Genomic DNA, 27,712 nt, shown 5'->3' with positions numbered 1-27,712 from the left:
CCTAAGAGCAACAATTTCACGGAAACTATCAAAGTTTCATACGTTTCGAAATCGGTGGCAACGGAAGTCAATTTTCCAAAGAACCCGGAAGAAGATTGTCATAACTTCAATTCACCCTTGATAACAGTCAAGGTACGCGATGATAAACGTGTCGAAAGAACGATTGGTAAGGATGATCACCAGTTGAAACGATTGTTAAATGAGATGCAGTGTCAGGACGAGTTCTCGATGCATTGCGAATTGGACGCGTCAACGTCCTCCTTGGATTTGTCTTCTGAATGTTTAAATTCGAATGAAACAGAGGACAAAGAATCGAATAAATCTCTTCTCAAAGTACTTTCTAGCGAAACGATAGCTGCTTTGCAAATAGCTGCGATTCGAGCCCAAAACGTGTACAAAGCTATAGGCATTTACAAGCAGAGTTTGGAAGGCAAGCTGAAGAAACTCAAAAATCAGACCGAACTCAAGAAAACAGAAAAGGAAAACGTGGAAAGTTGCAAGGAATTGTTAAAAACCCTGTACAAAAGTAACGTCGATATCGTTATAACAAAAAGCTGTGACCGTTTTGATAGCGACCACGACATCGAGCCTATCGAGGTTTTGAAGAAACCGGAAGTTGTCTTATCTTCGAGTGAAAACTCAATTGAACGTGACAGTAAATCTGACGAAGCAATTTTTAAGGCCACTTCCACGCCAACTGTAAATGCTTCGATCGATGGGAATGTACTTGACGTGGTCGAATCATCGAGCAGCGTTGTGTTGAAGGACGTGAAGTCCTTGGTGGAGTTCCTCATCCACGAAACAGAAGGGGCAAAAGTTAATCAAATATACTGCGTTCAGAAGATCCCAAATGGTTTGATATCTAGGTTTCGTGAGAAAAGTTTGCAAGTTGAGAAGAAGAAGCTGCAGGATGAGTTTTCGATTTTCTCCAGGGAGAGTGTGTTGCCTCTGGTCTATGGTATCGTGTGCTCCTTTGTGTTCTGGTGTTTGCAATTTACGATCTCCTGTGACAACATTTTATGACTTGTTTTATCCTCTGCGTCCTGTTTGTGTCTTTTCCCTTTATTTGTATTTGTAAATGTTCTTTAGATTTGTATCTTGTCTTTGTAGTTCTTTCTGTCGAATAAACCCTATGTATTTGCGTTTACTTGTGCTGTTTAATACGTACATGATAATAAGAACAATTGTTACAATTTATTTATTAATGCTGCGTGCTTTAAATTATTGGAAATGCATAAACACATCTTGAAACTAAGAAATTACTCTTAATGATTACATAACCAATTCAAATTTCGCGCGTGTTTACAGTCAACCCCAAAGCCATCTAGTGGCGAGAGGGTCGAACTAATATTCAGAGTTTGGTCAGCGCCTCTATCGGGAAAACGCTCAAGTTTGTCCTCAATAGTTCCTTTTTTCACTGCTAGATGGCGCCATTTCCGCGGTTTTTTTTACCGACACGTCGATACATTACCATCTAGCAGCAACAGAAGGAACTATTGAGGACAAACTTGAGCGTTTTCCCGATAGAGGCGCTGACCAAACTCCGAAAATTAGTTCGACCCTCTCACCGCTAGATGGCTTTGGGGTTGACTGTAAAAACGCGCGAAATTTGAATTATGCAATCATGAAGAGTAATTTCTTAACCTACAGATTTGTTTACGCATTTTCAATAAGTAAAATTCTACATGAATTAATTCGGTGATCAGGATTAATAGATATTATATTTATTTATGCATTTGTTTGGAAGGAAATAAATTTTGTACACTGATCTTTTTGGACATTTTTTAAGATTTATTCACTTATACATAAGGTCAAGTGGCAATACAATATTAAAGAAATAATCATTTTCACGATATGGAAATTTAGACAAAGGTTTTCCTGCTGGTTGCTAACTTATGTTTAAGGAGCAAGTTGTCGATTTTCGTCGCACTTGCTACCTATATACGCAAACAACGGAAAGCAGCAAACAATGTTTAAATCGCACAAAAAAATTATTAATATACGTTTCTAATTTGTTCTAATATATGTGTATCGATCAAATGTTGAACTTTAAAAATCAACATTTTCTGTACATACACACATCTATATATCTTCACTGATTAAATTGTCAGTCAGATATAGCATTAGCAACAAGGTTAAAGGTATGAAATTATGTTAAACAAATGTTCGATATCTTAACACCATTGAAAATACAAAATCTTTCAAATTGTTCAGTACTTTACTATCATCTTTTTATATATCCTCCACAAAATGGAGTATGCTGCTTCCATCAATTTTATCTTCGAATATATATACCTTGTCCAAATGTAATACATGGTTAGATCTTGGTATACCCGCTTTAAAATTAAAATAAAATTACATACTGTTATTTAACACTAAATGTTACTGTACATAGTGGCACGTACGCCCGTTTTAAATAAGAAATAATGATCTGTGACCGATTATAGTTCATGGCGCTTCGTATCAAATCTACAGTACTGGATTTAACGTAGACTTCAAAGGTTCAATTGTCAGAAGCGACCAGATCTCTTGGATTTCCAACCTGATCGGTAATAGTACCTTCATACTATAATCAAGTTGTTCAATCGCTTCCTTGCATAATTTCATATAGTTTAACTATATAATAACAATTGTGCACATGGATAGTAATTCAATCTGAGACAGTTGGTTACAGGAATCTTAGCCATCTACTGTCTCGTGTATGCTAAAAGATCACAAGTCTCAGTTGTCATCGGCGTCGTCGTCGTCATCGGATATATATTTCTTTGTAACTCTCTTCCTTCGACCTCCTCTGCCTTCGCCCTTCTTTCCTTTCAATTTAATTTTCATTCTTACACTAGAATCAGCATCAGACCCTTCTTCACCATCACCTTGAAACAATCATATCCACGTCAAATTATTTATAATCTTTTATTTCATCGTGATAAATCGTAATAATAAAAAGTAGTAAATATAAAGTACCTTTATCATCAATGTCTGAATTATTACCCTCCTCTTCGATACGTTGACGCGCATTTGTGAACACGGATTGTAAGACGATAGAGTCTTCGTGTATCAGAGAAGCTTCTTCATTATAAATTTGCGCATTCTTGCAGAGCTGCATGAAATCTTTCTCGAGATCATCGAAATCGGCGTACTAAAGAAATAAATCGATTAGTACCAATATAACTATAATTAATAAATAAAGACGCATGGAAAATGAATGTATACTTGCCTTTCCCTCTTCAATTTTTTGAAGCAATTTATTGATGGTTAGTGGCTTCTTAATAATTTCATAATAATCTGGCAATTCTCTCCTAGATGGTAATTTCATAAATGGTTCGCTAAGTAGTCTACCATCCGAGCTGTCGGTGTAATTAACAACTACCATAAGCAATTTCTTCATAGCCCGTTTCATTTTCGGATCAATCGAGGATCCACCGCCTCTCCGTTTCTTTGGTATAGGTTCGTCGTCTTCTTCACCCTTCTTTTTTCGTTTTCGTGTTTTCTTCTTCTTCTTGTCGTCTTCCTCCTCCTCTTCATACTCAGCACCATCGTCGTCGATCGCTTTCAGCCACTCCTTCTCCGTTAAGCTATCCGTATAATCGACTTCTTTTCGTTGCCTCGAACCTCGTCCAAGGAACCTATCTTCGTCTTCTTCGTAGGTCCATCTTTCAACCTCATCATCATCTTTCACCAACCAATCGGGCAACTCAGCTTCCTCTAGCAATCGAGACTTTCTGTTCGGACCTAACTTCGCCTCTTCTCTTCTTCGTTCCAAGTCTAATTTTTGGAATGTCTCGAATTCGCCCTCGGTTCGAGCAATCATTTGATTTACCGTTTCGTCGTCCGGTACTTCGTTTTCTTCTTCATCTTCAGCATCATCTTGATGCAAGATGCTTTGCAAAAATTGTTGTCGCTCCGAACCAGTGGACTTCTGATCGAACATTCCCGCTTGTATAACCTTTTCGTCCATGTTCAGTTTGTACCTGGCCGCTGCCAATATTCTTTCTTCCACCGAATTGACCGTCATCAGTCTAAGCACACGTACTTCGTTCTTTTGACCGATTCTGTGTGCTCTGTCTTGAGCTTGCAAGTCCTGGTGAGGATTCCAGTCGGAATCGAAGATAATTACGGTATCCGCGGCTTGGAGATTCAAACCGAGACCACCAGCACGCGTCGACAACAAGAACAAGAAGTACTCAGAACCTGGATCGTTGAACTTCTTTAATAAGTCTCCTCTGTCCTCAGCCTTTGTTGTACCATCTAATCGCAAATACATAAATCCTCTCCAACTCAGATAGTCTTCCATGATCGTCATCAGCTGTGTCATTTGACAGAATAATAGTACTCTGTGATTAGTTGCTTTCAATTTCGGAAGAATCCGGTCCAACAGTTCAAATTTACCAGATGCACGATATAAATCAGGTCCCGTAATGACGCCAGAGCCCTGCGTGCCAACATGCTCGCAATACTTCTCTTCGATGGCTTGGAACATGAATGGGTGGTTGCATAACTTTCTTAACTGCACAATGGTGTTCATCAAGGCCTTGGCGCCTCCTTTACCCTGTTTTCCTTTTTCAGAACCGTCGGTTAGAAGTACACCCTTACTCTGCATGTGTTTGTAAAGAACTTTCTGTAACCCGGACATGTCGCACTTGATGATGTATTCGACTTTATCGGGTAATTGCGACTCGACTTCTTTTTTCAGACGTCTCAATAGGAAAGGACGTAATACTTTGTGCAACCGACGAATAATAAGAATAGTTTCTTCCTCGTTCAGTTCGACCTTTTCACCGGTAGTTGCGAATGGAGCGTTGAACCACTGCTCGAAGGTGCTGCAAGATTTGAATATCGACGGGAGTAGGAAGTTTAGCAACGCCCACAACTCGGGTAATTTATTTTGTAACGGTGTTCCTGTTAGTAATAGTCGGTGAGGAGCTAAGTAATGCGTATTCAGCACTTGCGTTAGTTTACAGTGATGGTTCTTCATTCTATGACCTTCGTCGATGATCATGTACTTCCACTGCAGTTTGGCTAAGACGCCTTTATCTTTAATGACGTACTCGTACGTAGTAAGCAAAACGTTGAATTTAGTGGCTCTCATTTGAGATTGAATAGCTCTTCTACCGGCCGGCGAGCCTTTGTATGACACTACCACCACACTAGGAGCCCATTTCTCGAATTCCAAAACCCAATTTGATAATGTAGACAACGGCACGATTATGAGGAATGGACCATTGACTTTCTTCTTCTCCATCAGGTAAGTCACCAGCGCTATGGTTTGGATAGTTTTACCAAGACCCATTTCATCGGCAAGTATACCATTAAGATTATTATTAAATAATGAAACTAACCACTCCAAGCCCTTTATTTGATATTCTTTCAATTTTCCATTAACCATGATCGACGCTTGCTCTGTTACTACTTCATGAACAGTATGCGCGATACTATAATACGTCTGTTCTTCAGTTTTATACTCGTCATCTTCCACTTTCGCTTTGTGTATTGTTTTCTTGACCTTTTCTTCTTCCGAATCGCCCGCAGACTTTTCTTTATTATCACATTTGTCGTCGCCATCGTTATCATCGTCGTCGTCATCATCGTCATCTTCGCTTTCTGACTCGATCGGTTCCCAACCTGGGTGAGATTCTAAAAATGCTGAAAGTTGGCTCATCAATGGCGCTTCTTCACCGGTTAACGTGCGACCGGTAGCAATTTCGATTACTCCTACGCGAGTGTCTTCGTTGGAGTTACCGTCTTCACCACCCTCGCTATCTTGCAACTTCTTCTTCTTCTTCTTTTTCTTGCGCTTTTGCTCCTCCACTTGCTTCCTCTTTTGTTCGATTTTATGTTGTTTAACCATTTCGGTCAGGTTACTAATGTATTCATCAGTCTGCGATAACAGGAAAGCTAATCGCTTATCTTTCTTTTGATCGATCAACTTTCTGTATCCTTCTTCATCTTCTGCCATAAGACGTCGCATACGTTCCTTTTCGATTCGTTCTTGTTCCTTCTTCTGTTCTCGTTCCGCGTTGGCATGATAATTGAGAACTGCTTTGTTAAGCCTGGCCAGCCTGGCCACGTTATTCCGATGGAACTCTTTGAAATCTTTACCATGTTGAAGCACAGAGTTAAGGAATTCCTGCAAAATAAAAAAAAAAATTATATTTATAGTTGATGTACGTATTACTTCAATATAAAAATTATTAATGTACTTACTTGATGTTTTTGTCTGCGTTTACGTTCTGCTTCCAACTTCTGTTGCTTTTCGAGTTTTTCGGTAGCTCTAGCTTCCCGAAGGCCTTGTTTCTTCGTGCGCTTATAGGCTTTTACATTTACCGCAGTTTCTAATGTAGTGTCCTTCCGAGTGCACGCTAAGATCTGTAAATAAACAAATGTATGTATATCAATAATTGACGCAAGTGTTCATTATAAATGCAGCGACAATGTTTCTTTGGTAATTACCTCTGATCGTAATTGCCTTTGGAAATTCAATACCCTAAGCATTCGCAATTCGATCTGTGCTTGGACACGAAGATCTTCTGGCATATTGGTTGGTAAATTGCTCAATTGTTCCATGCGCAATGCTATACGCGCTGCCACCCTGTTATTACATATTCAAGTTTAATTACATATTATCAGCAGACATCTTGCATTTAATCAATTAAGGGGGCTCCCTCGTAAAAATATTAAAAATCTGATATTACCAGAGTGCCTTCTCAAGATCACATACCAAGCAAGATGTACTGCTATCATTGTTTATAAAATTTTAAGAATTATTTTTTTCAGATGTTTTATCATTTATCAGTTGCTTACTTGATAAAAATTACTATTTTTTGTCTTGTATCGATGTTACTTAAAGTGCAATCACGATAGATTAGGCTATTTTGACAAATCCAGCTAGCACTTGTTATCGCGTTCTTTTTACCCACAATCTTTTCAGAGTAATATGTTTAAGACTCGAATCTTTAAGAAAATACAGAGAGGAAGAAATTTTTATCGAAAATTACCGGACTGCCTCCTTAAGACCACATAACAAACAAGATGTGTACTAGTTATTTAAAAGCAATTAAAGATGTACAATATTCATATGTATAAACAGTATAAAGACAATCCCAACGGATTAAGTTACTTTGATAAGTCCTGTGAGCACCTGTTTTCACGTTCTTGTAATATCAATAGCGGATCTAATCCAGCTGGTTTCGCCACGCTCGTTACTCTGTTAGTCTTGGCACCTGGTTGAGGAGGCTGTTGCTGTTGCGGTGTTTGACAACCTGGCCTCGGAGGAACTGCGGGACCGATTACGTTTGGTCCAGAAATTTGTGGACCTGTGGTGGCAGTGGTTCCTTGAGATGGATCTATAGGAGCACGTTGTCCCATACCTGGAGGAGGAGGAGGTGCTCCACCTATTTACATTAATCTTACATCAAACCCTTAACGCGGATCATCCTACTCTACTTTTGTATTTTTCCATAGTACAATTCTACATTATTTCTGAAAACGAAATGCAAAGTAGCTAGAAATGAAAACTGTGTTCATATCAAACATCGATTATACATTCTGCTATTAAATAGTTATCGTAACGAAGAGCAGTATCGTAGGCAGTTGCAAAGTCAACTAAGATGAACGTGCATGCGTACGGTATACGAGGGTAGCGATTTTATTCCAGTAATCAATCTTTTATAGTCTTAATTTGAGATTGGGATGCCTTCTACTAATACAAATAAAATTTATTTTTACATTTACACGCAAACAAATTTCATTAGTTAACAAACAGCAGCATTAATAAGATTTAAACTAGAACAGGCAAAGTAGGCAAATAAAAATACAAATCGGTAAGTAAGCAACAAATATCGGCACAATATTAAGCAATACAAAAGATAGAGTAGTCACCTACAACACAAAATGTATATTACAAATTTCAATGTTACGCTTACTTTGAAGAGCAATCGTTAGTTGTTGCGTCAACGGTTGGTTCCTCGCTAATAACCGATACGCCATTATCTGCACGCTGTAAACGATTATATGTGTAATGTATATTCCTTGAAATAATTTCAAATTAACCGATGCATTATTACGTATAACATACCGTAGCTGTTGTAATTGCTGCGAACTAAACGCTTGTTTTTCTCCCATATTACCTTGACGAGCTCTTAAAGCGAGTAATTGGGAGTAGCGAGGATCTTCTTGAAGTCCTTTCTCTTCCATAGAATCGATGGCTTTTTGCAGAGCGTGTAAGTTTTCCTGGCCAGCACCAGGAGGACCTCCAGGGCCAGTAGGGCCAATTTGTCCGGGGCCAATTTGACTCATTTGATTCACGGATGCGCCAGGCCCCATTGGCGTCGAACCACCAGGAATAATTTGTTGATTTTGAGAACCAGGTCCCATTTGACCTGAAGATGGCTGTCCGGTTGGTCCGTTCGGTCCCATTTGACTCGCCCCGCTATGACTCAGCTGACTGCTTGGTCCACTTGGTCCTATTTGATTAGCAGGCCCGCCAGGTCCCATTTGACTTCCAGGTCCACCAGGCATCATTTGTCCACCAGGACCACTGGGAACCATCTGTCCTCCAGGTCCACTGGGTCCCATTTGCCCGCTTGGACCATTTCCAGGGCCTATTTGTCCTCCACTTACATTTCCCGATCCCATTTGTCCACTAGGACCGCTTCCAGGACCCATCTGTCCACCAGGTCCACCACCTGGTGGCATTGGATTTCCAGAAGGATTTCCTGGACCCATTTGACTTCCACCTCCCGGTCCCATTTGTCCACCAGGGCCATTTCCAGGACCCATTTGTCCTCCTGGTCCACCACTCGATCCCATTTGTCCCCCAGGACTGCTTCCAGGACCTATGGGACCTCCAGGCCCATTGCCAGGAGGCATCTGTCCTCCAGAACCACTTCCTGATCCCATTTGTCCGAGACCATTCGGTCCTAGTTGTCCTACAGGCCCACTCCCTGGGCCTAATTGGCCAGCTGGTCCTCCAGGTCCCATTCCCATCTGCGACGAGGGACCTCCCATGTTCATTTGACCTGGACCGTTCGGGCCCATCTGCGAAGGTCCGTTGTGACCCATTTGCCCTGTTGGACCAACGGGACCCATAGGACTAGGTCCCATTGCTGATTGACCGCTGGGTGTCATCTGGTTTGGACCGCCAGGGCCCATTTGATTAGGACCTCCGGGTGGCATCCCATGCGTATTGGGACCCCCAGGTGGCATCTGACCTGGACCTCCAGGCCCCATGTGACTTCCAGGCCCACTGGCGCTCATGTGCCCTGATCCTGGTGGACCACTGGCGTTCATATGGCTAGGAATGGGCGGTCCACTGTTCAGGTGACTTCCTGGTCCCGGGGGACCACTGGCGTTTATGTGCGTCGATCCTGGAGGCCCGCTGGTGTTCATATGTCCAGATCCTGGAGGACCATTCGTGTTCACGTGGCCTGATCCTGGTGGTCCATTCGTGTTCATGTGACCTGGACCTTGTGGTCCGCTCGAACTCATGTGTCCTGGTCCCTGTGGGCCACTTCCACCCATGTGACCTTGTCCTGGAGGCCCGCCCATGTGACCACCAGGACCTCCAGGGACCATTTGGGAATTAGCTGGCCCGCCAGGACCCATTTGTGGGCCTGATGGACCACTTCCAGGGCCCATTTGCGACGGTCCTTGGCTCATGTGAGGGCCACCTGGTGGTCCACCGCTTCCTTGTCCCATGTGACTTGGTCCAATAGGTCCCGGACCACCTGGCCCCATCTGACCAGGACCTCCTGGACCCATTTGACCAGGACCTCCTGGACCCATTTGACCAGGACCTCCTGGACCCATCTGACCAGGGCCACCTGTGCCCATTTGTCCTGGTCCGCTGTTACCCATTTGATTTGAACCAGACTGCATCATGTGAGACGTTCCTTGAGGTCCGTTTGGTCCCATCTGACCAGGAACCATGGGTCCTCCGGGGCCTTGTTGGTTGTTGGAACTTTGATTGGATGGGCCACCGGGTCCACTTTGATTCTGCAACAACCAACGGAGAAAAGTTTCTTTTTTTTTTTTTTTTATTCCAATAATTGTCTATAGATAGAAATTTAAATATCTATAATTTAAATTTAGAACTTGCATTCGTCTAGGAACGAGTAAAAGGTTGTCCATCTTTTATTTATTATTCGCAATTTTTATTTAGATAAGAGCTTCGTCCGTCTCTGTCTGGAGAATGTATCAGCGCCACTTGCAGGCACGTGTACGTTGAAAGATTCGAGCTATCGAGCAGACAAGGATTCTAAGCAAAGTGCATGGATTGGCAAAACATTTTTAAGTAAATATAATATTTCACTGTTACGACGAAGTCAGCATAATCTCTTGACCGTGACCCTATGGAAATGTTTCGAATTGGTGTGGAAAAGTACGGTAATTAGAGGAAGAAGAAGTATTGAAGATAAAAAAGACGAAGTGTGGGAGATAATGGCAGGCAGGTGTGTCGAATCTATTGATTCTATGTCGCTGTCGTGTACGACTGTTTTGCGTTAAAAAAAAGTCAATTACGGAATATTAATGTTACAACGGTAACAACCAATAGATGCAGTTTTGCATCAAAATCACCGAGGGAAATAAAGCTGATGGTCCACAATTTATTTCTTGTTTACAGATTAAATATAGCCCTGTTCAAAAAACGTCGCACGAAACGTGTACTTCCACGTGAGAGATTTTTGAAACATGTACTCGCTCCCACGCGTTATGTAATTTGAGTTCAATTCCAACCGAGTACATAAGTTCGGTCACTTTGTAATAGTATTACGATACAGTTTATCCATCACCAAGTAAATGACTCAAAGAAAATATCGATATTACGAGCCTCCTGTATGAAGGGATTTGCGCGAAGAAAATAATCTTTACCTTATCTTAGAAATTGAATTGAAAAAGCGAAAGAAAGTTAAATTTATTACTATTTAATCCTCCGTCGATTTCACCATAAAATTGCAGCAAAAATAGAACACAGGTAATAAATGTCCAATCGATTACGATTGTTGTTTGGATTAGTTTATTTTCCTAGATGCTACTTTTACAAGAGTGTTTCGTATGCAAACATAGAACGTGGCCGTGTTCGATAGCTGCGATACAATTGTAACGACCATTGGTGAACTTGAATCGAGGAAATTCATGTTTGTACATATATCGCGGTGATAATGGTCACTACAGTTCCGAGTGCGACCAGCGCAGTGACGTACCGTCAAAGATTATTTTGTCTGTACAGATAAAAACGAATACGATCATCTGTCATGCACGTGGTCCAGGTGTGACATAACTGCACACGCAGCCGCGACGTGAAACAACTCGATTCAGCAATGTTGTGGACTTCAACAGTCTCACTTTTTCCCCTCTATTGTATTTTTCATTAACAGGAAACCAACGGAAATGTGTCTCGAGTGTATGCTAATCGAGCCAGGCAATTTGCCGTTCGAGCCATTCAGGTGCCAAACTGAGCAACTGAAATAAAGCTTACTTTAATTACTTAGGGTATAGGTTCCTAACAGTTCTTACTGAAATTTAGAAACGTACGGAATGTGCTCAGAAAGATTTATTTATATATTCCATGAATTTAGAATTTTTTTGTCAGAGACTGAAAGGAATACGAATAAGGGTGTTATTATGGGGCGTTTAATGCCAAGGAAAGGATAAAGCCAGGGGACTTTTGTTTTTTGTTAATTTTCGTACAAAAGTGTCCAAGGGTCAAACAGATCGAGATTGATTACATATTATACAATAACATTTAAAAGATTGCTTTTATTGGTTTACTACTACTACACCTACTATAACTAATACCAATACTTCTTATTGTATATAGAGATCTTGCAATGTGCATGGGTGTGACTGACTTTTGATCGCGTTAAACTGTAATATTTCCAATATCAGAAAGTTTACCATACACTAATTAAAACTCCCAGTAGCGAGTCCCAACCCCTTCGGACGAGTCCCGCGAGCAATGTTGTACGAGTTGCGCAGTAAACCGATTATTACATGAAATCAGTTACTGATAATCACATGTAGTGTACATGAAAAAGAAGTCGCGGAAATACACGTCTGATGCTAGACTGCGTGAACGCAACGTCCTAGTGGGGGTTGACAATCGTAGCATAAGAACAGGGCTTTGGCGAACGATGATGTTACTTTGAAACGAGCTAGTTGACAATACAGCGACAGACGTTGACTTACACACGACATCCAACATGGCCAACAAAGAGGAGCTTAGCTATTGCTACGATTTCGTTTTGAAGCTCACCATTGAATCAGGAAAGGTACTGTGTTTAATTAAGTTCCTTTTACGGATCGATAACTCGTTTAATTCGGTTGTTAACAAAGTAAAGTATGCGTTAATATTTGTTAAACGATGTCCTACCATCGACACAACTATTTCTATTTAAGGGACAACTCGTTTTTAAATATTATTCGCGTTAAAATTTATTTTGCAAAAGTTTCAAGATAATTACAGAAAATGCCAAAAGTTTCTACTAAATTCTGATACAACTATCGTGTACCATATGCAAATTGTACACAACTATGACACGTTTATCACCGTTAGACAATTCTGTATGCTGCTGCATAATACCTACATAGTGGCACGGTTCTTCAAAAACGTCAGTCGTACTAATGATCCTGCTTATACACATTATTCGTTATGGAACAGTTTTAAAGATTTTTCGAGGCATAGAATCTGATTGAATATTATTTATTTACTTTTTTTTTATTTTACGAAGGGATTAGCAAGTATATCCTTATATGCTGGATGAATTTTTAGAATCCTGATTTAAGGTGCTCATCGAAGAATTAAAGTAAGAAACATTTAGTAGGAAAAATATGATAGTTTTGCAATAGGATAAAACTCCGAACTTCAAAACGGCGCAACCCCCCGAACGAAAACATTTGTATTTATTTTTATAAAAATCGTTCGCTTCAATCATTTTTACTTGCATGGTAACAAATCAATTTGTTGAAACTTTATATCGATTAAATTGCACGCGTAAAGATTACACAGAGGGGAGATTGTCATGCATTGTTTTCGCCTTACTGCGGCAACAAAGTCGACGAAATAATAAATCATATCAAACATGAATGTGACATAATTGCAAGCGGAAGTGAGGAAATAAGAATGATGCAACTACTTATCTAAAACTTCATTCACTCGAAGGTCACTTATTTTTTATTATACTTTCATACGTTGCGCGTACTATAATCAGTACCGAGCTTAACGAGACTTATTCTTGACATTTAGGAGCAGATAAAAATGGATAAATATATTTTATTTCCTCTAATTTTATCGAGTAGGTAAACAAAGACTGGGAACAATACGAAGTTGGTTTAACAAAGTACTTACCCTTTTTTCAGGTGATTCAGGACGCCATTCAGGGCTCAAAGAACATCGATACCAAAGCTGGGGACTGGGACTTAGTGACACAGTACGATAAAAAAATAGAGGAGATTCTGATAAACGGCATAGCGAAGGAATTTCCAAAGCATAAGTAAGCGTTTCTCATAAGAGGAGTGCACGATCCGAGCAAAGTTCGAATTGTAATCCTTTGGGTTATAGTGGCAAGCATAATTATCGCCTCTGCGCTCTGTTTTTAATTGTTTTAACATATTTCTCGGTAGTCAGTCGAGCGTGCATCGCACCTGGGCGTTTCCCGCTCGAGGGAAAAAGAAAATCGCAAGTAGCATCAAAAATAAACACGAATATCATATCTTCGTGTAACTTTCCATACAAACTGATAAAGTAGAGACTGATAAAATTAGTAACGAATTTTCTAGTTTAAATATTAGTGTGAATCGTACAACTCCTTGTCATTTACAAAAAGATATTTAATTATAAAAATAAAATCGAACGTCCGAAATTGATGCTTATACATTCATGGTTTTTAGATTTATTGGCGAAGAAACCGTATCGTCCACAAACCATTTGCCAGATCTGACAGATGAACCGACATGGATCATCGATCCCATCGATGGAACCACGAATTTCGTTCACTCATTCCCTTTCGCTTGTATATCGATCGCGTTGGTGGTGAAGAAGCAAATAGAAATTGGGATCGTTTACAATCCAGTATTGGAACAGTTGTTCACGGCTAGGAGGGGACGTGGAGCTTTCCTGAATGGAAAACCCATCAAGAGCTCTCAAACAGATAGTAAGTCGGTTAGCTTTAAGAAAGTTCTCTCGACATTCCGTCTCTTATAAAAATAAAAGAATCGGAGAAGAAACTCAGGATCGGTCGAGCCTCGTGTCCTCCGAGGCTCGAACTTTTACGCGACACTAATCGGGACTCTAACGACGCTATCGTTGCAAAAATGACGTACTTTCAGAATTGGAGCACTCGTTACTGTGTCTAGAGGCATCCTACGCGACGATGGAGAACGTCAGGGATACTCTTCTTGGAAGACTGGAGGCTTTCGTTTCGGTAGCTCACGGAATACGAACAATGGGATCGGCAGCGCTGACTCTTTGCTACGTGGCGATGGGTGCAGCGGAAGCTTATCACTCTGACTATCTGTGGCCTTGGGATGTGGCCGCTGGTGTACTTATCATCAAAGAAGCTGGCGGAGACGTGATAGACACAAATGGTTCGTGTTGCTCGGCGCAACCTTATAATTAAGCCGCGAAAATGAGTTGACCATTCGTTGCATAACGCTTGCATTCTTCCTTCGTTTCAGGTGGTGAATTCAACCTCATGTTGCCAAGAGTAATCGCGGCCGGTAATTACAAATTGGCCAAAGCGCTGTCGGCGCTGATAAAGAAAGCAGACGCTAAGACACAACAAAAAAAAATTAGCAGCGGCAGCAAGGCGTGATCATTAAGAAATAATGACACGTTGCTCGCCCCTTACTGTTACACCGTAAATGGTTCCCTACTCGAGCAGAATCTAATAGATCGGTGAGCAATTAGTTGCGATTAATATCGATTCGTAGATCAACAATGTACGCGATCGGAGTGCCCCGAAACCGTCAGTAATTATAAAAACAATGTAGCAGTATTTTTCAATCGGTAATAAGCAAGTTGAAGTACCTAACAAACTGAAGTCGGATTACGCTGCTAAAAGAGGTGTCAGCCAGTGACCCATTAACCGTGTTAATCGTGCTAATTTTTTGTGCGAAACGCGCTAACGGATACCTTGCCGACTGTAACTGTTTTTTTTTTCTTCTTCAGACGAACGATGAAAGTCGTAAATGTTTTTTAACTTAATAAATTTTTCTATGCCGAAACAGAGTATTTTATTGATTTTGCTGAACGTACTTTAAGCTTTTCACAACCATCCTGGTGGTCCTAACCAATTCAGAAAGGGATGCAGCTTCAGACGAATGCCGTCGTCGATCGTGCTGCGAACTTCAAATTCGTCGGGAAACGAACCCTTCTCGGGTCTCGAATGATTTATTACGTGTGCGATACCACATCTTAGATAAGACGTCTTCTTGAATGATTAGGTTCAACCGCCTGTGTCCTTTGGGCGCTACTGCATCGTCACTCACGGCGATAAGAATATCACGGCACGTTGATCGCGAGTTTGATCGTTCAGTCGTCAGGTTGAAAGCTTCGCAATCGGTGACAATGACGAGCGAGCAGGACATTAAGAATTACTTTGAGCTTGCCAAGGAGCTGACCTTGAAGGCAGGCGAGGTGAGTTGAGCCACTTCCTTATTTTAGGAAAAACGATTTTATCGACGGTGACTCGGTTTCACAGCGACGGTTCAAGTTAGCTGATAGTAATTTCTCGCGCGAAGTAAAAATAACGAACAGGTGACAAATATTACTTTGTACGGAGTAATTAACATCTGATTTAGGATAGTCATAAGAGTCTTTCACCTAGTTTATGTCGCATACATTGTGTTCTTTTTTGTTCCATGTAATCATTAAATAAATTTGTTTAAAAACTGTCATAGGCTATTGTTTTGTTCATTTAAATATATAAATAAAAAACCAAGTCGGAAGTAAAAATAACGAACAGGTGACAAATATTACTTTGTACAGAGTAATTAACATCTGATTTAGGATAGTCATAAGAGTCTTTCGCCTACTTTATCTCGCATACATTGTGTTCCTTTTTGTTCCATGTAATCGTTAAATAAATTTGTTTAAAAACTGTCGTAGGCTATTGTTTTGTTCATTTAAATATATAAATAAAAAACCAAGTCGGAATAGAAATGAAGACTACAGATGGAAAACAGCTATTCGATTATCGATGACTTTTCTTCACTTATCATCGAATGCGGTCACTTATCAGATAAACCCAAGAAAGATAAACAATAAAGACAAAGAATGGCGATCCAGGCGATTGCATGTTTTATGTACGTCTATTACTCGACTCGCTGTCTCGTTAGGTGTTCAAATGCGGCTTCGAGGGAGAGAAAATCGTGGAGTCCAAGGGGGAAGAGTGGGATTTAGTAACGAATTACGACAGAAAAATAGAAGAAATGTTGACGAAACGTCTGCGAGAAGAATACCCTGACCACGAGTAAGTTATAAGATCTGTTAGTTTGTAACAACGAACGTGGGTGCCGTTGTTAGAAATTTATTAAAAATCTATATAAATATTATAAAGAGGACAAAAATAAAACGCTGAAAGAATAGAAATTGTATGATTGTTTTATAACGGAAAAAATGTTACAGGTTTATGGGGGAGGAGAGTACCGACGCAACGAAAGAGAAACCAGTGTTGACCGACAAGCCAACATGGATCATAGACCCCATCGATGGCACCATAAATTACGTAAATTCGTTTCCATACACTTGCATCTCCGTGGGTTTGTCAATCTGTAAGCAACTCACGATAGGAATAATTTACAACCCGCTGGCTGGTGAATTGTACACCGCGATCAAGGGACAAGGCGCGTTTTTAAATGGAAAACCCATCAAGACCTCCAACGTTACAGGTAATCCTCCATTTGGCTTCGCTAACGGAGACTTTCTAGCGAAAAACTCGCATGCTTAAACTTTGGAATAATAAACTCGTCAAGGTGAAACAGAGAATACATTAAAAATTATTAGCGCATTCGTCTCGATGATTGACCACGTTCGCAGGCAATGAACTTGCGTAGTGCAACAGGAGATTAGTCATCTATTTCTAAATCACGGTTTACCGATCCCTTTTATAACGTACACGTAAGGATTTCGCGCGGTCATGCCATGGAGATTTACGGATTAATTTACAAAAGTGTAGTTCATACTGAGAAACAAGTTTTCGTATTTTTGTTGAAGACTTCGTCTAGTCCGAAAGTTTAAACTGGCCTTTTTCTTTTGTAATACCTCTGAATGAGAATTGATCGTTTCAAGGGCAATTTTCACCTCTTAAACATCAGCGTATATACAACAATATTTATATCTAGTATTTTCAATGCTCCACTTGTGTACCAAGTTTCGTTAAAATTCTTGCTTCCAAATCATTGTATGCAAAATCTTCGGGCACAAAATTTGTAACCATGTAATCACGTAGTTTCTTTCGCAAGTATCACGAAACTTTCTCACGGATGATTTCTTGCAGACCTGAAGACGTCTCTGGCAGAAGTCGAACTGTATTCGTTGCGATACAACGCGCATAGTCGAGATATCAGTCTGGGCAGATTTGGAGCCATTCTATCGAATTCTCGAGGGTAAGAATAAAAAAGAAAACGTCGCAGAATTCTTTTCAAGCATCTCGAGAAGATATGCTAAACGATCTCAGACGAAGCTCTGACGTTCGGAGGAGAACGATCGAGGAATCGAATTTCGTGTCGAGGTGTGAATTGATCGATACTTTGTGTGTTCAGAGTTAGATACATGGGATCAGCTACTCTGTCTCTGGCATACATAGCGAAAGGTGCGCTAGATTGCCTTCAAATGGACGGCCTTCATCCTTGGGACGTTGCAGCGGGAGTGTTGATCATTCGCGAAGCTGGCGGAACGGTGATCGACACAAAAGGTATACATCGATTGCATAAAATAGAAAAGAAGCTAGAAGTTGGAATGATAAGTATTCGTGGCCAACAAATTCACGTATTCGAGTAATAGAAATATTTCTTTACAGGGGACGAGTACGACTTCATGAAGGGGAACACAATCGCAGCTGCGAATGAAAAACTTGCGTTGGAAATAAAGCAACTGATAATCGATACCGACCTGAAAACACTGCGAAAGAGACTGGCAAGGACTTAATTAGGAAGAAGTTAATTAGAAGAATAAAAACCGTCTCGAAAATACACTTAGGATAGACTCGTCGTTCTAAGCGAGGAATACTTTGTTTTCATTTTACAAACGAAAAGTATTAAAATGTAATAATTGATTATTGTACGGTCTAGAAACGTAACTCCGTCGATCGATGGGTCGCTTACTCGTACGAAAAATAAACGAAGTGATATTTTTAACAATTTTGTAAATGATTTATTAGACGTACGTTTTCTCGTCGCGAGAAAATATTTAGAAAGTTCTTTTCATAATGTTCATCTTTAATCGGTGGTAGGTGCGATGAGGTTGTGGATTTCCATTCTTTATCGCAGTCATCTCGTGTCCTCAGCCTTATAAAGGAGGTCAGGATGTTTGGCATTAATAGTCGATCGTAAGATAGTCGTTGCAAGATTGGCTACTTCACCAGCTATTTTATCCGCTAGCTCATATTTAACAATGCCGATAACATGCAACGATTATGCTAAAAACCTGAAACTTCACGTGGCAGGCAACGCGATACCATAAAGTTACACAAATTTTTCTGATCATTATTTCGTATCGTTGTTATGATTAATCCTTCATGGACGCGAGTATAACACAGTTGTCATCATTTGACGAGCATTGGATGAATATTCAATGCCATCGCGTAACGTTACGGCAACGGTTATAGATTTCAAGAAATCTGAGGCAATGCCTGGGAAAACGAATTAAACAATTAACTATTCCATCGACTGCTGGCATGCTAACGAGACTCGCAAAAAAACAAGACGATTATAAATCAAGTCGAGCCTCCACGTCTGATATACACGTATCCTGTTGCGAGTACATTGCTTGAGAGATAGCTATGCACACGTTGAAGTGCAATCGAAGGTTAGTCGAGGGAATTTAATACAATTCGCGTCTCAAATTGCAATTGCGAAATTTTACGGCTGAATAAGTGTCCCAGAAAAATAGAAGGTTTGGGAAAATGTGTAACAAAGACGCTGAATCTTGTGCAACAATCACTGAGACTTTCGTTTAAAATATAGCACGTAGAGCCAACAAATTTCAAAATGCAAACAATTAATTAACAACGAGTTCTCGAGTTTCGAGATCTGAAACTGTCTTGTCACGCCTCCCGACAAAAAATACCCTTTTCAAAGTCACGAAGGCGCTAATCGGTTACAAGGATCGGTAAATCTCAAGGATACGTGGAATGACAATTACGCGTATTATCTTCCAAAGTTCCTTGTAGGAACATTTTATAGATGCTCGTTCAAACAGCGATAGGCAGAATTAGTGCCTGTGAAACTGTGACGAAACCGTCAAGTCATTTAACATGTATTCTTAGACATTAGTTATCAGAGATGGGCAACATTCTTATCAAGATAAACATTTCGTACAACGAACGAACGATGAGAGATTGTTTGTTCGTTACATGCAGAATACAAGTTAGGATTTCAATCATGGAATTAAATATTCAGTGGTTCAAAGTCGGTGACTTCGAGTTTTTGCCTTACTTTAAGGCAACATAACTTAAGGCTGTAAATTGCAGTCCCAACGCTATCATTTTCTAGCATTTATTTCGAAACTACAAATAAGGAGCAGCATCTCGGAATTCATTTATAATGAAAAATTCATTTTGTAATATCAAAACTATTATTTAATTTAGTCAGATTTCTTCGATAGACATAGAGGGTACGAATATTTATGGGATTGACCGTATATTCATATAATTATATTGGGCTGTCTGGAAAGTCCATGCCGATTTTTAGTAGGCGGTACAGGTCTGAATATATCGGAATGGCTGAAAACAAATAAAACGTGTACATTCCTTAACAGGTGCAAAGGTTGTGGAACAAAATGGTACATATATAATTCAATAAATATACATCAAAATCCAAATATGCCTTTGAATTTTTCTTAAAAATAGGCATGAACTTTCCGGACAACCCGATACAATTACACATTGAATGACCCAATAACAGAATCGATAAACTAAAGTATAATAAAATCTGCGATTAACATTCTCCCGAGCATCAGTATTTCGATCTGGATCCAAAATGACGTTCCTAAGCATCCCACTGGTCTCAGAAACTCAACAATCACCAATCTAAAAGATCAGGAAACGAGGCTGCAATCAGTCGGATCGTTTTACCCCCAATAAATTAGACCTGTTTTCGAGCCGACTGTTTGCCGAATTAAATCGCGTAACCGTTTGTCAACTTCGTTATCGCGGCGTGGGATTAAAAAATGAAAAAAAAAAAAGTAAAAATGGTCGCCTGCAGCGACGAAATCGATAAACAGAAACCGAAAACGCGTTCGTGCGAAGGTGGAAGAGCGCGAATCGATAGACCGAGTCATCCTTGAGTCATTCCTGCAACACATTTCGAATCGAACAAAAAGTACACGGTGTTGTTCTGGCCAACGCAGTACCCGCTGATGCGTTTTCCCGTCGAGGATCTAGCGTTCGCCGTTCGCCATTCACCAGGAAGCCTACGAACATGGCGCGTTACGCTGAGGACGTGTACTACGACTTCGCCATCAAGCTGACTCGAGACGCCGCACAAGTAAGCATTCTACCACTTATATACCCTCGGAAATCTAACAACGATTCATCTTCCGCGCTTCTGCGAGCTTAAGCACGCTTCCGGGAGGAAGCGACGTATCCCAATTTTCGTTCCGAGATCGCGAGAGGTCGTCAAACTAATCAACCGAGGCAATCCACGCGAGGTAGACGTTTTCCTACTCTGATGTCATCAAACATGGCGACCGATGCTCTATAATTTTACTTATTTTGATAGCACACAAGATTTATGAGACTGACTCGACTCGAACTCGTTGGATTTCACGTATTTTGAATATAGAGATTATTATAGGTTTCATTCGTACCTGTTTCTACCGTGACCAAACAAAGTTGGAGACCACAGTCTTGGAGACATTTTTTTTAAATTGAATGCAGAAATATTTCACGTGGTGCCAAGTTGAATAATGCATATACTGTATACAAGAACTGTACAGAAATGTTTGAAAACCTTAGGTAGGTTTAGTGTTAACTTAACTCAGAAGTTATTTGAAATTTATATAACTTCTTCACTAGTTCGCGTACTCGTCGCGCGCTGAAACGACCCAAGGTGGCCAATTCTAATAGACTAATATAACTCTTTGGACGACCTAAAAGATTCGGGTTACGTCAATTTTTCTGCAAAAAAATATCTAAGCGTTGCTGCTCTAAACAGGGTGATTCTAGAAACTGGAACTCGTTATACAATTCTTGTTCGAGCGAGGATAGTAAAACATGACGATTGTGACACTATTTAATGAAATGTATCTTCGTCTGCGTTCTATCTGCAAATGAATGCAATGTATTTACTTGGTAATTATATAATTTTTCACGTGGATCGATCCTTGCCACCGTCGCTGCGTGTAAAAGTATTAACACGTTCGCTATCCGTGACTGTGCGAGAAAATAAGGCTCGTGCGTCCAGGGAAACGATTAGATCTCGAGAGATACTTCGTTTCCTTTTTCTAGACACACTAAGAGCGTCGCGTTTATCGATGCTTTAGAGTACCATGCATTCAAAAATGTAACGGATCAAATAATCGATCAATCTACAATTAAATTCCGTGTATATTGTTGTTTCGAACGAGAGATTGGAAGGAAAGTGGTTGCAAAAGTTCCTTCATCCTATTTGACGTCATTTCTGATGTAACACTTGTTCAGATATATCGGAAATATTCGCAGGCGGGAAAAGGTCATCGAATAAAATGCTTCCTACATCGACGAGATTACGTTAAATAAATACTAATCACAGTCGCAGAAAACTTTCGTAATTATTCATGGATTTTGCTGAAACGTTATTTGAAAAAGTGTACGATAAAAAGTTTAGCCTTGCATAAGTGTGTCATGGTGTGAAAAACATTGGGAAGCACTGATTTACTCCAACGGGTTCGTTCCCCGCACTGCTCACGCATACAAAGAGGTTTAACGAAGAGCTGCATTCGATAAGGCGTTTTAATAATTGTGTTATTTTCTGGAATCGTCCAAGGGTGTGGCCTAATTATTTCGAGTGATGGAATATGGAATTACTAGGAGCTATTGCAACGATAAGCAGCGTTGCATTTAGCGACATTGTTCGTTAAATACACGGAAGAATGAGTAATAGAAGAAACGGAACTCATTGACAACACGGGAAAATACTGTGAATGAGAGTGACGCACGTTTGCATCCGTATCAATCGCAGAGGTTTCCCCAGATTTACTCTCGAAAGCGTAATAAGACACCTGTGAAGTTTTTTTAAGAACTCTAGGGTTTTCCTTGTCGAGCGTCACTGAATAGAATTAAAGAAACCAAATGCCTTCCTACTATTCAAATCCGCAGGTTTTCCCAGAGTTGCGTTTGAAAGTGCAACGATATCCTTTTAGAGTTCTCTTACACGATCTAAATGTACGATATCTATCTCTCTGTAGTAGATAGGGGAATTACCTTTGGTTAAAGTTTCCTAGATGCCATTATCGAATATTGCGTAAAAATGTTTAATTTTTTATTTTGCAACATGCAACCGCCTGTCGGCTGAGTCACTGACAATATCTGATTCAACATTTTTTTACGAACTCTCTGGTTGGTCTTTGAGATACTTGGATAGATTCGATTGTATCTTTAAAGGTTTCTTAACTTTGACTGCTAATGAATATTGTCGCATATCGTCGCCTTATCTTTTTCCTTTCGAATGTCCATTTTATTGTGGTTGTAAAAAAAATCATCTGTAACGTCAAACGAGTTGCTTTGGCCGAAAGAAGTGAAAGGTAAAAAGGGTGACGCACTGAGAAGCATTCATTGTGTGTTCGCGGTGTTGCGTATTAGCATATTTTTTGTTTCGATGCAAAATTGTTGCAGGGAAACGTTGCAGCGGGAAGTTTCATTGCTAGTTTTTAGTATAATAAAATGCTATTTTGAATATTAGAATAAGATTTCTAAACTTGCACCTAGATTACGCCATTTTATTCGTACCTTCTTCTTTTGCAAAGACATATTGGATTCATCGCAACGTTTTACATATTTCAGATCGCTCTGTCTCGTGTTTCGCTATACCCGCATGTTCTGTTGCAATGTCGCAACCGTATTTAATGACGTTAGAGCAGTGCCTGATACGCGAACTCATTCTTCGAATATTTAAATACGAGAAAAGTAACAAGTTCGCGCGTTTTTTTTTAAAGATTCTCAAGGCAGCCATCAACGGGCTGAAGAAAGTCGACGAAAAACAAGGCGCCTGGGATCTGGTGACCGAGTACGATCGCAAGATAGAGGACGTTATCATTGGCACCCTCAAAACCAAGTTCCCGAATCATAGGTACGACGCTCTTAGTTTTCATTTTTTTTTCTTTTTTAAATCCCAATTTATGACGTATCGAATAAAGCGGCGATTCGAAAGTTTATCGTCGCTCGAAATTTGTTATTCAGGTGATCATTTTCACTCCGCTCTGATTTGTACACAGATTCATAGGCGAGGAGTCGACTGGAAAAGAGCTTCCAGAGTTGACCGACGATCCTACGTGGATCATAGATCCTATCGACGGTACCACCAACTTCATTCACGGATTCCCTCACACATGCGTCGTGATTGGTCTGGCGATTAACAAGGAAATGGTGATTGGTATCGTTTATAATCCTATTCTCGAGCAACTGTTCACCGCGAGGAAAGGACGCGGTGCATTCTTGAATGACAAACCCATAAGAGTTTCTCAAGTTCAAGGTAAACAGGATTGAACAATTGGCCAATATTCCTTGTTAGACAAAATTTGCTCGAATAAATTTCAACGAAAGTTTCGTTGTTTTCGCAGACCTGTCGAAAGCTTTAGTTTGCATAGAAAGTGGTTTCATAAAGGTGGACGACTTGAAGGAGAAGACTATCGAGAGATTACAAGCAATCGTACTGGAAGCTCAAGGGTAAGAAGATGAGCTATAACGAATCAAGCTTTTCGTGAACTTTTCGTTCAAATTTCTTTCTTTCTTTGCTTCATCCTTCTTTAAAGGATTCGAACTCTTGGAGTGGCAGCATTAACTTTATGCTACGTCGCAGTGGGAATCGTGGAGGCCTATTATATCGAAGGGCCAGGAATCTCAACGTGGGATATCGCCGCGGCGTCATTAATCATTTCAGAAGCCGGGGGTGTAGTCGTCGACCGTGTAACAGGTGATTGAATTATTCATGGAACGCGTATTTCTTCGAGTTTTCAATTTTCCACGTCGATAAGAAACGTTTCCCGTGTTTCCGAATCGTACGGGTGCAATTATAAAATCCTTGCACCGATCACGTTTGAATTACAGGGGAGAAGATCGACATCATGAAGCCGCGTGCTGTTGGGGCGTGTAACGAAAAAATCGCGCGAGAAATCGTCAGAATTATTCGCGAGGCTGACCAACGAGTGGAGAAGAGAAACAAATAATTTCGATATTGTAGTTACGATCAAATGAAACAAAACTTTTAGTTCCTACCGATAGCATTGATTCTAAATGTTACCACACATGGGTGGAAGAGAAACTAGTGTCGCGTCGTTTAGAAGAAAATTCTACCAATAAAAATTTTAATAGAAATAAATAGAAAAGATATTTCTTTAAACCCCAGCTTCCTCTTCCTCGTACTTGACGAATCCATGTTTCATCTCTTATCAGCGATAGAACGACTGGGGAATTTTGTGACGAAACGGGTGTGCTAATGACATAAAATCAAAAGAAAAACAGCTATGAATATTCTGCATATGAAGCATTGGTAAAGCACCTTCACGGTTAATGCTTCTTTATACGAGGAATCGAGTTACACCACGCGACTGAATTATATTAGAGGTAACGATACACGTATACTAAACAACGCATAATGCACGCGTGTGCTAAATCAGACATTACGGATTTTCGCCCCACCTATTTCTCTATCGCCCCGCTCTCTTCTTTCTTCCATTCTAGTCGCTATATAGGCCAGCAAGTGCATCGTTACCAGTGTCAGTTCAAGCAGAAATCTCGAATTGACGTACGCGCAATTTCAGTCGAGTTATCTTGTAATCACCGGTGTAACAGTGTAAGCCTTGCGAGAAGTATGACCGACTCGCACGACATAGAGGAGTACTACAGCGTCGCTGAGAAACTGGTTCTAAAGGCGGGAAAAGTACGAGAGTATACTGTACATAAGCAGAAATTAATAATAATATTAGAAATTTAGGCAGGACTTACCTTGCTATCGTTTTCTTTTTTTATCAAATAAATATTAAATTTTAGGTAATAGAAAGTGCGATTAATTTAAAGAAAAACGTAAAAAGTAAAGGTATCGATTGGGATCTCGTGACAGAGTACGATCGAAAAATTGAGGATGACTTACAGAAGCAATTATCGAAAACATATCCGGAACACAAGTAAGCATCTTACAAAGGATAAAGAACGAATATATATTTTTAACGACAAAGAAATAAACTTGTAGGTTTATCGGAGAAGAAGCGACCGCGGAAGGAAATTGTTTACCAAAGTTGACCAATGATCCAACGTGGATCATCGATCCTATAGATGGCACGACAAATTTTGTACACCGATTTCCGCACACGTGTATCTCTTTAGCGTTACTGATAAATAAGAAGATAGAAATTGGAATGGTGTACAATCCTCTAATGAGGCAATTCTTCTCTGCAAAGAGGCACAAAGGAGCATTTTTAAATGGACATCCTATAAAGACATCGGATGTTACAGGTATATTAATTTGTAAATAAAAGTTAATGAAAATATCATCCTTATCTAAACATGTCTTTCACTTCTTCAGATCTATCGCAAACATTAGTTGCAATGGAACCATGGATTGCCAAAGATTCAAATTACTTGGTCACTGTGTATAGTAGGATGCATGCCTTAATTCAAGGAACTCACGGGTAATTTCTGCTTTTATCTTGAATCAATATTTTTGGAAGTAATATTAAGATAAATCATTCGAAGAAATTCTCTATTTTTAGAATAAGATCATTAGGCACTGCTGCTCTTACGCTATGTTATGTTGCAATGGGTGCAGTGGAAGCATATCACATTGAAAGCATAGATGCTTGGGATGTTGCTGCTGGGAAACTGATAATAGAAGAGGCTGGAGGAACAGTGATAGATACAGCTGGTATGTATTAATTATAAATTGACTACTATTCGAGACTTCAAAACTACATTCTTTTTTTTTAGGTGGAGAATTGGATTTGATAACACCTAAAGTTATAGCAGCCTGCAACAATCAGATTGCCAATCAGCTGGTTGATCTCTTTAAAAGTGCAGACTTGAAAGCTATAAACAGAAACCTGAGATAAACCTTTTCAAGTCGCATACAAAACTGTATTATTCATTCTGAATATTCATGTATATAAATATCAAACATGTACAATAAATCAGTCTTCAATTTTTATTTTATAAGCTACTGATCTATAGTATTCCTCCCTTTGATCATTTATGAATGACACAAATAAATAAAACATGTAGTTCCAAATAAAGAAAGGTTTTTCAAGACAAAATAATTCACATTAATATTGCCCCTTACCTGTGGACCCATGCTTGATTGCATTTGTTGAGGGTGTGACGGATAGTTTTGTTGTTGTGGCGGTGGTTGAGACATAGGTGGACCACCAGATGGAATTGATTGACCAGTTTGATATGTTGGACTGTGAGGATGATGCTGTGGGAGACCCATTGGACTTCCTTGTGGATTAGAAGGTGATGGTGCCTGCTGAGGAGGACCCATAGGGCTTGGAGCTTGCGGTGGAGGCATGGGAGATGACTGTGGCGAAGGACTTGCCATGTTAGTATGCTTCCACTTTGACGTGTACAGAGTCACCTGAAACACAGAAAAAGTTATAAATTAGCGATATTATTTATTCTGTTATTTACGAATTCTAGTTTCAAGTCGTCTTTCTCCATAATTGTAAACAAATTAAACACTTGAAACTTTCCTAACCAATACATGTACATAGTCTGATTAGTATCTCAGAAATGTTTTAAATATTGTAATTTTACGAGGGTTAAATCACAATTTTCATGCATTGAATTAATTAATCTCAACTTGAGCAATAATTACGTAATATTAAAAAAATATAAGAAACAATTCTCGTAGAGTTAAAAAATTACAGGGTTGCACAGGTACACAAACCTTGTCCACACACAGGTGAGATTTCACAAAGTACTTAAATTGTGAGACATCGATCGAATACGTTTAGTTGAATTAATTTATATCTAAAAACACATTATTTGGCCAACGTTCGTTAGAAATTGGTTCATCTCCGCGAAAAATCTGACAACTCATTTTGGTTTCTAGTCAGATACGACGATTTCATGCTATCACGGAATTTTGATTACGTTCGCAGAAAACTTGCGTCCATACGTACCGTGTTAAAACTTATTCTCTCATGGAAAGAAATTCCCTTTTAGGCGTACATCCTTGTATATTAAACGAAGGAATTTATCGAAAGTTACACAAAATTGAACAACACTGCAAACACACGCTACCGGCCATTTTCCTGCTGTCTCTATCCGTAATACGTTAACACGTCGGAAAACATGGCCGTCAGTTTGAA

The 27,712-nt window shown here is 39.8% G+C and overlaps 5 protein-coding genes across 8 annotated transcripts; 4 read left to right on the top strand and 1 right to left on the bottom strand.

Annotated features, from left to right (window-relative positions):
* Positions 1-1,770: 1,770 nt before the first annotated feature.
* LOC128882643 (ATP-dependent helicase brm) lies at positions 1,771-27,712 on the bottom strand. 3 transcript variants are annotated; one of them, XM_054134325.1, is made up of 10 exons: positions 27,524-27,712; positions 26,683-26,976; positions 8,072-9,990; positions 7,920-7,993; positions 7,115-7,388; positions 6,448-6,586; positions 6,202-6,363; positions 3,215-6,124; positions 2,962-3,136; positions 1,771-2,870 (listed from the first exon to the last, which is right to left on the bottom strand). In XM_054134325.1, the coding sequence occupies exons 2-10, from the start codon at positions 26,938-26,940 to the stop codon at positions 2,722-2,724; spliced, it is 6,060 nt and encodes a 2,019-aa protein (XP_053990300.1). In that variant the 5' UTR covers positions 26,941-26,976; positions 27,524-27,712; the 3' UTR covers positions 1,771-2,721. The 3 variants fall into 3 exon arrangements, with proteins under 3 accessions (XP_053990300.1, XP_053990319.1, XP_053990309.1); XM_054134344.1 differs by having other exon boundaries at positions 7,115-7,364; XM_054134334.1 differs by having other exon boundaries at positions 7,136-7,388; positions 27,524-27,711.
* On the top strand, positions 12,107-15,219 carry LOC128882713 (inositol monophosphatase 1-like). Its single transcript, XM_054134444.1, has 5 exons — positions 12,107-12,266; positions 13,354-13,487; positions 13,885-14,147; positions 14,323-14,580; positions 14,671-15,219. Exons 1-5 carry the CDS (start codon positions 12,198-12,200, stop codon positions 14,805-14,807), a joined length of 861 nt encoding a protein of 286 aa, XP_053990419.1. The 5' UTR covers positions 12,107-12,197; the 3' UTR covers positions 14,808-15,219.
* On the top strand, positions 15,355-18,310 carry LOC128882707 (uncharacterized). Its single transcript, XM_054134434.1, has 6 exons — positions 15,355-15,631; positions 16,333-16,466; positions 16,622-16,884; positions 17,493-17,601; positions 17,758-17,909; positions 18,015-18,310. Exons 1-6 carry the CDS (start codon positions 15,431-15,433, stop codon positions 18,140-18,142), a joined length of 987 nt encoding a protein of 328 aa, XP_053990409.1. The 5' UTR covers positions 15,355-15,430; the 3' UTR covers positions 18,143-18,310.
* LOC128882720 (uncharacterized) lies at positions 20,181-24,713 on the top strand. Its single transcript, XM_054134451.1, has 6 exons — positions 20,181-20,700; positions 23,348-23,481; positions 23,627-23,883; positions 23,972-24,077; positions 24,164-24,324; positions 24,459-24,713. Exons 1-6 carry the CDS (start codon positions 20,635-20,637, stop codon positions 24,575-24,577), a joined length of 843 nt encoding a protein of 280 aa, XP_053990426.1. The 5' UTR covers positions 20,181-20,634; the 3' UTR covers positions 24,578-24,713.
* Positions 25,107-26,550, top strand: LOC128882692 (inositol monophosphatase 2-like). Of its 2 annotated transcripts, none has more exons than XM_054134422.1 (6): positions 25,107-25,305; positions 25,401-25,534; positions 25,600-25,862; positions 25,933-26,038; positions 26,120-26,271; positions 26,334-26,550. In XM_054134422.1, the coding sequence occupies exons 1-6, from the start codon at positions 25,222-25,224 to the stop codon at positions 26,453-26,455; spliced, it is 861 nt and encodes a 286-aa protein (XP_053990397.1). In that variant the 5' UTR covers positions 25,107-25,221; the 3' UTR covers positions 26,456-26,550. The 2 variants fall into 2 exon arrangements, with proteins under 2 accessions (XP_053990397.1, XP_053990399.1); XM_054134424.1 differs by having other exon boundaries at positions 25,108-25,290.

The sequence above is a fragment of the Hylaeus volcanicus genome, chromosome 1 (genome assembly GCF_026283585.1).
Source record: "Hylaeus volcanicus isolate JK05 chromosome 1, UHH_iyHylVolc1.0_haploid, whole genome shotgun sequence".
Taxonomy (NCBI): Eukaryota; Metazoa; Arthropoda; class Insecta; order Hymenoptera; family Colletidae; genus Hylaeus; species Hylaeus volcanicus.
This window is presented reverse-complemented; position numbering and strand designations above follow the sequence as displayed.

Excerpts from the sequence above, each read along its gene's own strand:
- LOC128882713 (XM_054134444.1), top strand. The coding sequence starts at position 12,198 with ATGGCCAACAAAGAGGAGCTTAGCTATTGCTACGATTTCGTTTTGAAG. Across the intron at positions 12,267-13,353 it reads TCACCATTGAATCAGGAAAG|GTGATTCAGGACGCCATTCA; the intron begins GTACTGTGTTTA and ends CCCTTTTTTCAG. Across the intron at positions 14,148-14,322 it reads CAAGAGCTCTCAAACAGATA|AATTGGAGCACTCGTTACTG; the intron begins GTAAGTCGGTTA and ends ACGTACTTTCAG.
- LOC128882707 (XM_054134434.1), top strand. The coding sequence starts at position 15,431 with ATGATTAGGTTCAACCGCCTGTGTCCTTTGGGCGCTACTGCATCGTCA. Across the intron at positions 15,632-16,332 it reads TGACCTTGAAGGCAGGCGAG|GTGTTCAAATGCGGCTTCGA; the intron begins GTGAGTTGAGCC and ends CTGTCTCGTTAG. Across the intron at positions 16,467-16,621 it reads GAAGAATACCCTGACCACGA|GTTTATGGGGGAGGAGAGTA; the intron begins GTAAGTTATAAG and ends AAAATGTTACAG.
- LOC128882720 (XM_054134451.1), top strand. The coding sequence starts at position 20,635 with ATGGCGCGTTACGCTGAGGACGTGTACTACGACTTCGCCATCAAGCTG. Across the intron at positions 23,482-23,626 it reads ACCAAGTTCCCGAATCATAG|ATTCATAGGCGAGGAGTCGA; the intron begins GTACGACGCTCT and ends ATTTGTACACAG. Across the intron at positions 24,325-24,458 it reads AGTCGTCGACCGTGTAACAG|GGGAGAAGATCGACATCATG; the intron begins GTGATTGAATTA and ends TTTGAATTACAG.
- LOC128882692 (XM_054134422.1), top strand. The coding sequence starts at position 25,222 with ATGACCGACTCGCACGACATAGAGGAGTACTACAGCGTCGCTGAGAAA. Across the intron at positions 25,306-25,400 it reads GAAAAGTACGAGAGTATACT|GTAATAGAAAGTGCGATTAA; the intron begins GTACATAAGCAG and ends ATTAAATTTTAG. Across the intron at positions 26,272-26,333 it reads AACAGTGATAGATACAGCTG|GTGGAGAATTGGATTTGATA; the intron begins GTATGTATTAAT and ends CTTTTTTTTTAG.
- LOC128882643 (XM_054134325.1), bottom strand. The coding sequence starts at position 26,940 with ATGGCAAGTCCTTCGCCACAGTCATCTCCCATGCCTCCACCGCAAGCT. Across the intron at positions 7,994-8,071 it reads CAGCAATTACAACAGCTACG|CGTGCAGATAATGGCGTATC; the intron begins GTATGTTATACG and ends AATCGTTTACAG. Across the intron at positions 6,125-6,201 it reads AACGCAGACAAAAACATCAA|GAATTCCTTAACTCTGTGCT; the intron begins GTAAGTACATTA and ends TTTATTTTGCAG.